Source organism: Sprattus sprattus, assembly GCF_963457725.1.
Source record: "Sprattus sprattus genome assembly, chromosome: 12".
Taxonomy (NCBI): domain Eukaryota; kingdom Metazoa; phylum Chordata; class Actinopteri; order Clupeiformes; family Clupeidae; genus Sprattus; species Sprattus sprattus.
Genome location: NC_137910.1, coordinates 10,095,853 through 10,103,918, shown reverse-complemented (window position 1 = coordinate 10,103,918; position 8,066 = coordinate 10,095,853). Strand labels below are relative to the sequence as shown.

The 8,066-nt window shown below is 44.3% G+C and overlaps 1 protein-coding gene across 1 annotated transcript in view; it reads right to left on the bottom strand.

Moving 5' to 3' along the window:
* Window positions 1–1,266: 1,266 nt before the first annotated feature.
* Window positions 1,267–8,066, bottom strand: part of LOC308373181 (neurotrypsin) — a gene marked incomplete at both ends in the record, with an annotated part of 19,360 nt that continues 12,560 nt past the window's right edge. Inside the window, 7 exons of the mRNA XM_080848596.1 lie at window positions 1,267–1,586; window positions 1,922–2,202; window positions 3,015–3,137; window positions 3,448–3,726; window positions 5,083–5,224; window positions 7,438–7,652; window positions 7,993–8,066. The exon at window positions 7,993–8,066 is cut by the window's right edge and continues 68 nt beyond it. Of these exons, the coding sequence (XP_080704722.1) occupies window positions 1,267–1,586; window positions 1,922–2,202; window positions 3,015–3,137; window positions 3,448–3,726; window positions 5,083–5,224; window positions 7,438–7,652; window positions 7,993–8,066 (1,434 nt within the window). The remainder of the gene's footprint in view (window positions 1,587–1,921; window positions 2,203–3,014; window positions 3,138–3,447; window positions 3,727–5,082; window positions 5,225–7,437; window positions 7,653–7,992) is intronic.

The window sequence follows — 8,066 nt, the reverse complement described above, 5'->3', positions numbered from 1 at the left end:
AATATGACAAGTCACAAATGGCACACAAAATGGATCCTGTCTATAATCATTGTCCCACCTACAAAACTTTGATGAGAGCATTTCTGTCTACCCGTGAGTAGAAGCAAATTCTCCATATGACGATATATTCCCAGGCCTTTGTTCCAGCTCAATGACAAACGCATCCTTTAAAAAGTCATTTTTCATATGATGGAATTTTGTGTATTTGTCTGGAATAATAGAACCTTAGTGAGCTGTTATTGGCTGAGAGTGATATTCACTTGTAGTATAGTGAGCTGTTATTGGCTGAGAAGGATATACACTTGTTGTAACACTCAGTCACTACCCAGGTGCAAATGATATGGAATGTAACACAAAAAAAGTAAAAAATGTACTTCAAGTTCAGAAACATTGTACACTCTCTTATTATACACTACAATGGCTTATACTCATGGGGCACGTAACGTGTCTAGCAAATAAATATGATGAAATATACAATAATCATTTGGCATTGACATTCATTTGAACAGCGTGTATCAAGAATGAACCAGCAGTCTCTCTCAGTCTTCACAGTGTCTCTCACTTTCCCATTGAGGATATCAACTTTGTCTAGAAACGCACAGAATGAAGACGGAACAACAGAACAGGCACACGGAGCAGAGCCTAAGACACCGAGCTGAGCTCTGATAAAGCACAAGATAGACGCATCTGAGTAAAAGGTCGGGATCAGTCCCCCACTAGGTACTGGACAGTGGTGGAACATGTGGCGAGAGATAGCAGCTCGGGATACATGCAGAGCAGGAATGTGGCTGGAGCTATTTAAAGGCCAAGTTCACTGTCATACTGCTCATGATCAGCTTTCTTTCGACTCTCAGACCGAAATGCAACACCGCACCCACCAATGACACCCCTGGGACTCCAAGCCTGCATGAAAATCATCCACAGATGTTTAGGTTGCGGTGCGGGGATCGTGCAGATTTAATGCAACTTTTGTCATCTCGACAGACTCATTCATTCATGCTAGTGACATCCTCTTTCCTGCGGAAACCTGACTGTTTTTCTGTGTGTGTGCTTGTGTGTTTGTGTGTGTGTGTGTGTGTGTCAGCACTCAACAGTTGTGTCTTTGCATGAGCACGGTATGATGAGCTTGGCTAAAGAGAAAGCTTTGGGAGGTAAAGTGGTAAGAAGCAGATACCCAGGGGGGAGGACAGATACCCGGTTCCTCCCTGCCCAAGACCCCAGTTCCCCACCACACAGCAGTGAGGTCACGGCATCGCCGTGGAAACCTCAGATCTTTGCTAAGCTGTGGGTCTCTTTCTCAATCCAGCGCAGGAATCTGCTGACCCGCGTGTAAACACCAGGATAGGTGGGGTCACCACAGCCGTGACCCCAAGATATGACCCCCGTTAGCACCCAGCGACCACCCTCGTCCTGGCACACCAGTGGACCCCCACTGTCTCCCTGGCAACTGTCCACTCGCCGGCGGTCCGACAGGCTGCCTGCACACAGCATGCGACTGGTGAAGCGGTTGCCATAGCGCTTCTTACACTTCCAAGAGGGCAGCAGGGGAACCCAGGCCTGCAGAAGCGTACGGGAGTACTCCGAATCTAAGAGAGAGGAAGAGTGGGCAAAACGAGATGAAGACAAGGTCAGGAACAGAGGCAAGGTCATACACTTAAAATACACAAGTTAAATTAAAATACCCTGAGGTAAATCTTTTGTTGGCAATGCTCTCCACTCATGAGAAACAGGTACATTTTCCCTTCAGCACTGACCAGTACGTCACAGTTACATATTTAATCTATATGAAATGTTATTGGAAAGGTTAACGTTAGTGAAGAGGTTAATGAAAAATGATCAACCTAATGGGTTAAACCCAGTTCTCCAAGGGTCGAGCTAGAATACTGAACAAATCTATGCTTTGGTCTGTCGTCCTCTGTACCTGAGAGTCCCCAGCCTGTGATGACACAAGCCGCAGGCCTTTTGAACTTCTTGCTGCTGAGGGTGGGCAGGCAGGCGGCGTTGGTGTGGGGGTTGAAGCCCACGCAGGTCCCCTCGGAGCCCTTGAGTTTGAGCAGGGCGATGTCGTACTCCCAGCCCTGGCTGTGGTACTTCCTGTGAATGATAATGCGCTCAGGGGTGAGGGTGCGCTCAAAGTCGTCCCGCTCCACGGTGTGGTAGTCCCCCAGCCGCACCACGTAGCGGGACGGGTCGCTGCCGAACCTGGGAGAGAGAGAGAGAGAGAGAGAGAGAGAAAGGAGACATTCTCATGTAAGAAAAATCCAAGCAACACAGAAAGAACAACACAGCGAGTGAAACTAAGATGAAACTAAGATGAGGCACCTCAGGGGGTGACCTGCCAACAACAACAGAGTGAGTCCAACAGCAGGGTAAACAGACTCCGCTCCGTGCAGGGGAAGAGGCATGAAAATCTAAATGTGCCGAGCGTGAATGCACATGAAATTGACTGCAGCAGATTTGGCTGACCTTTCTTGCTCGAGAGCTTGCCTGCGGCGGGATTTCACTCGGGTCTTGCCTCAACTTATCAGGCCAGATGTTCCATACAGTTCTAAACAGCTCAATCAGGTGCGTTCCATGAGGGGGTTTAGAAAATCTAGCATTACCAAGAGCAGTGGTGTAGTCAAATTGGTGTTTCACTTAAAAGTACAGTCTGTAACTACCAATGTACTATCCCACAAGTGGTATGTTTTTATGTCATTTTTTGTTTTGTTTTTTGTTTTTCTCTTCTGTTTTCCTTTCTTATTTTCTTTCTTATTTCTGTGTTTCTATTGTATGCTCTGTAAATTCAATAAAAATCTAAGTGATAAAAAAAGTACAGTCTGTAATTCTACTCCAATACAATAGCTTGGTCTCTAATAAGTAGCCCAGACCAGCCCATTAACAGTTCCAGACAACCAACACGATGTTGTTAAGCTCAAATAATAACCACCTTTCACCAGAATACCAGCGTACGGCATCTTTAACGCTTTCAACGCTATTAGTTGATAATCGACCACCAGATGTCTCCCCCTCACCTCTTGAAGCAGTGGGCTGCGGTCACCACCCAGCAGGAGTTGATGAGGGTGGCTCCACACAGCGGATGGTTCCCTTTGGACTGAGACCTCAGCCACAGAGACACCTGCCATGGCCAATCCCCTCTGGAAGGATAAATACAAAAAGACTTTCCTTAAAGAAGTTCATTAAAGTTCATTTAATTAGGTTCCGTTCACTAATGCCTTGATCAATTTAGTTCACTATTAGGTTACTTGCAAGTGAGACAATGTTAGGTGTGTGTCAGTATGACAGTATGTACATTACAGGGTGCTGTTCTACATTGAGACAATGTTAGGTGTGTGTCAGTATGACTGTACATTACAGGGTGCTGTTCTACACTGAGACAATGTTAGGTGTGTGTCAGTATGACGGTACATTACAGGGTTCTGTTCTACATTGAGCTGTCGGGGCTACCTGAGGGACTTATCCCCTCCAATGATCCTCCTTCTGCGGCGCTGCGTGTTTGGCCTAACACCGCAGACCGGCGCTGCCATGGCGCCATCTCCCACAGGCGCGGTGACATAGTCACAGATGACCCCGGCGTCCTCGCTGTGGCGGCAGTCGTGGGCATCCTGCCCGTCAGCTTGGCACTCGCCCAGAGAGGATTCTCTGCCTGTGCACCTCACGTTGTCCAGGAGGATGGCACCTTGGCCCTCCCCGAAGTATGCCATGGAACGCGCCTTGGACACCCCTCTAAAAAATGTGAGATAGATAGATAGATGGATGGATAGATGGATAGATGGATAGATTGATAGATGGATACTTTATTTATTCTGAGGGAAATGTAGGACATCCAGTAGCTTATACAACTCACAAACACACATACAGAAAATCACATACAGTACAGATAGGGAGAACATGTTCAAAAGGAGTGGGGTGGTAACAGATACAAGAATGGGTCTGACCCTATGGTACAAGGTGGGACAGGAGGCAGCATATCAGCCATAAGCTTGAATGTCAACTAATAAAGGTCTATATCCCAAGGAAGAATTCAAGCATACGCTTACCTTGTGACCATACATTGTTACTTTGCATAAAACTTTCTGCAAAAAGATGAATGTATTTTGGTGTATTTTTTTATGTTAATCTATTAGCAGAAATGGAATTTAGTATTCATTATTATTATTTAATAAGTGTCTAATCACCTGTATCTAATCACTGTGTTTTTGTTTGCTTAGAATGAGCCCTTTATATCTACATAAGGACGTGGTTTTCTTCCACGGAGTCTGCCATGTTGCACCGCCATCTATAGTAGCCCAGAAGGGACAAACCAAAATACGGGCTCTAGAGATCTCTAGAGATAGCCTTCCCATCTTTATGGCACTTGACGCCCACCGTAGAGATGTTCTACACGCTTGGAAAGGGAGGGGTATTCAGTTGGTTGCAATTCAGCAACCTCACCACTAGATGCATCTGAATCCTACACAATGCACCTTCAATAGACATATGTTGTGCATTCCTTGTTGTTATTGTTCGTTAGAACTGCAATGCATTGATTTAATCAGAAACACCTAAACTCCTCAGTCAGAGGAATCAGTATTCCCTCCGACAAGCGCACTCTTTTGTTTGCCTCCTTTGATGTGTTTTGGCTGCACTGCGTCCACATGTGTGACGGATTGTTCCCCACAGGATGCCTCGACAAACCAGCTGGAGGGAGGGAGGGAGGAGGGAGAGAGGGAGGAGGGAGAGGGAGAGAGGGAGGGAGAGAGAGAGAGACGGAGGGAGGGAGGGAAATAGAGATAGAGAGAGAGAGAGAGACGGAGGGAGAGAAAGAGAGACGGAGGCAGGGAGAGAGAGAGAGAGAGAAAGAGAGAGAGACGGAGAGAGGGAGAGAGAGAGAGACAGAGGGAGGGAGGGAGAGAGAGAGAGAGAGAGAAAGAGAGAGAGACGGAGGGAGGGAGGGAGTGAAAGAGAGATAGAGAGAGACTGAGGCAGGGAGAGAGAGAGAGAAAGAGAGAGACGGAGGCAGGGAGAGAGAGAGAGACAGAGGGAGGGAGGGAGGGAGGGAGGGAGGGAGGGGATGGAAACAGTGAGGTGGCCATCACTTACACGAAGCCCAGCTGCCTGCACACCACTGTGGCGCTGACGTCATTCCAGCCGTCGTCACACACGCTGCCCCACTGGCCGCTCAGGAACACCTCCACACGCCCCTCCTTCCTGCTCTCGCCCGCCACCAGTCTCACCAGGGGGCCTGAGGGGGGGGGCACGGGGGGGCATGGCAGAGAGGGGGACATGGTTTTTAATGCATGCATACAATGTCATTACAGTCCATGTTGATGGAATGGTCAGGCATCCGAATGCTTTTGTCCATATAGTGTTTATTCATGTCATATTGAACCAACACAATCAAACATAAGTTTTATATAATGTACGCCAGCGGAGTTGTGCTATGTTGTCTATTTATTTAATTTATTTACTTATTCAAATTTGTATTAATTCATTTTATTATTAATTTTGATGATAATGTATATGGGCCATTCTACCGAATTCGTGTAATATGCAGTCCCTCAACAATAAAAACTATTTACAAAACAATTAGGTATTTAGGCATAGATATTTAATTAGAAAATTTTATGGTCTATATAAACCCAATGCATTACATGAGATAGTGATAAGCTAAATATATACAAAATCATCATTTATAGGGTACTTTCTATTGGGAAGTAGCTGTCCCCAACCCTGACATCTAAATTTCAATGCCTTTAAATAACACTTTTCAATTTTTTTAGATTTTTTTCAATCATTTAATTTCAAAGATCTTTATGATTGGGTTGAAACAGAACTTGGAATATTTAGATTTATTGTGGGTTTAATTTTTAAATCAATTTTCTATACTCAAAAAATCATGTCCCTAGTTTTCATGTCACTACCGAAACACAAGAGTTTTAGTCCATTGGCTGAGCCTGTGTTTTAGCCACAACTCTGCATTTTTGACCATGCAGTGACACTGCATCTCTGACCCTCATGGTTGAATGGTAAGTAGCTAAATCCCATAGTTTTTATATAAATGTGTTCCAAAGTCTGAAAATCGACGTGTAACCTTAAGAATTGTCACTACCGAAACGCATGTTTTCTTCAATTAAGTAAACCTTTTGGGGTTTCATGGAAAATCTTATGTTTGTATGTGTGTTCACCTCTTCAAAGATGTGTTTGCATGCCGTGTGCTTGTTAGAATTCTTTATTTATGCTTAAAGTTAGCTAGAATTGTCACTACCGAAACAGTCACTACCGAAACATATGGTAGTGACCTGATGATTTCAGTAGTGACAAAATGAATTGGTAAGTAGTTCAATCCCATAATTTTTAAATAAATGTGTTGTGTGGACTAAAGGGCGGCCCAGAGCACCTTTTGGAAGATTTTGGGAGAGAAATGAACATCCATCCAACAGTGCAGTCACTACCGAAACACTGGATGTCACTACCGAAACAGTGCAGCACTACCGAAACACAGGATGTTTTGTAAAAAATTAAGTATTTTGAGTAATCAACTAAAATGTTATGATACTGATTGGATTAATGTATGTTCAATTTCATCAATGAACAACTCTGGAATCAATATGATCAGTATTTAGCATTTTACAAAGAAATATTGCACTTAGATTTTGATGAATTGTATAAATTGAACTTGAAAATTTGGTAAAAAATTCATTTTTATGGATTTCATTGTGAAAACCTTCAAGAAATATTTGTAAAAATACTCTTCAGAGAAGGGAAGGAAACACAATCTGAACAGGTCAATAATAATACTTTTTTACTATAGTAAATGTGATGTTTCGGTAGTGACAATTTTTGGAAGAGGAAAAACATTCCAACACATTCTGAAAATACAATATAAAAATTGACTGTTCTTTTACTAGATAAGTGTACTTTAGATATGGTACAATATACATACGGACAAAGTTTTGGGAATAAAACATAAAAAAAATCCAAATATTTCCGACCTGACTTTGCACCAATTCGGTAGAATGGCCCATATAGATACTTGAATCCTATTTCCGCTACCCTGCTGCTTTGACAAGTGAATTTCCCTCACGGGATTAATACAATTTTATCTATCTATCAATATTGAATACAACTGTATTGATTCATGTAGTGCTATTAGCAATGCTACTGGCACTGAACATCTCACTGACCACCCTATAGCAAACACACAGGTGAGAAGGTCAAGGGGAAAAAACCCTTTTAATAGAAAGAACCAAGACCATAATCCAGTTTATAATGGGGAGTGATGTGTGTGTGCGATGAACTGCGGTGTGTGTCTGCTCTTACAGCACATCAGCACACATTAGGGATCTCTCTGCAGAGGCGGCCATTTTAGACACCTATTCCAGCATGTCATCTCCTTCAAAATGTGACTAGGCTCTCTGACCAGTGCCCTAAGCTGCAGCCATCTTCCTTATCTACCTGAGACAGGTGCTGCGGCGGGAATCTCGTTGGCATTTCCTCCTCTGTCGCACCGGACAGCCACATCTTCGGAGTGTGAACAGTCATGGCGGCCCCACTCTGCATGGGCACAGTCCAGGAGTGAACTCTCTGCCCCAGTGCACTGCACCTCATCCAGATAGATCAGCCCCGAGCCCTCGCCAAAACTGCCAATAGGCACCGACTCAGCTTGCCCTCTGGTGGTCAAAATGCAGTGTTACAATCTGCACCACAGCCTCCACAACTGAAAAAAGTACAGGTCAGCGGTGCCCAACCCCTTTTATTTTACAAATGATATAGTTTTTCAAAACTTGGACCTGCACTTGATTTCATACAGAAAACCTTGACTTATTGCAACTCAGGGGTTGCAGTTCTATCAAAAAGCAGGTTTAAGTGGGAGTGTTCCCTTTAACAAACATTCCAAAAGCCAATTTGATATGATATGGTGATGCACTTAGACAACACAACAGTGAATCGTAGTGATACTTCTGGCAGCTTCAGGAGGCCAGATAGAACCACAGCTGCCACAAGGCCTACCTGAAGCCAAGCTGCCGACACACCACCTGGGGGTTGAGCTCCGTCCAGCTATCGTCACACACCGTGCCCCAGTC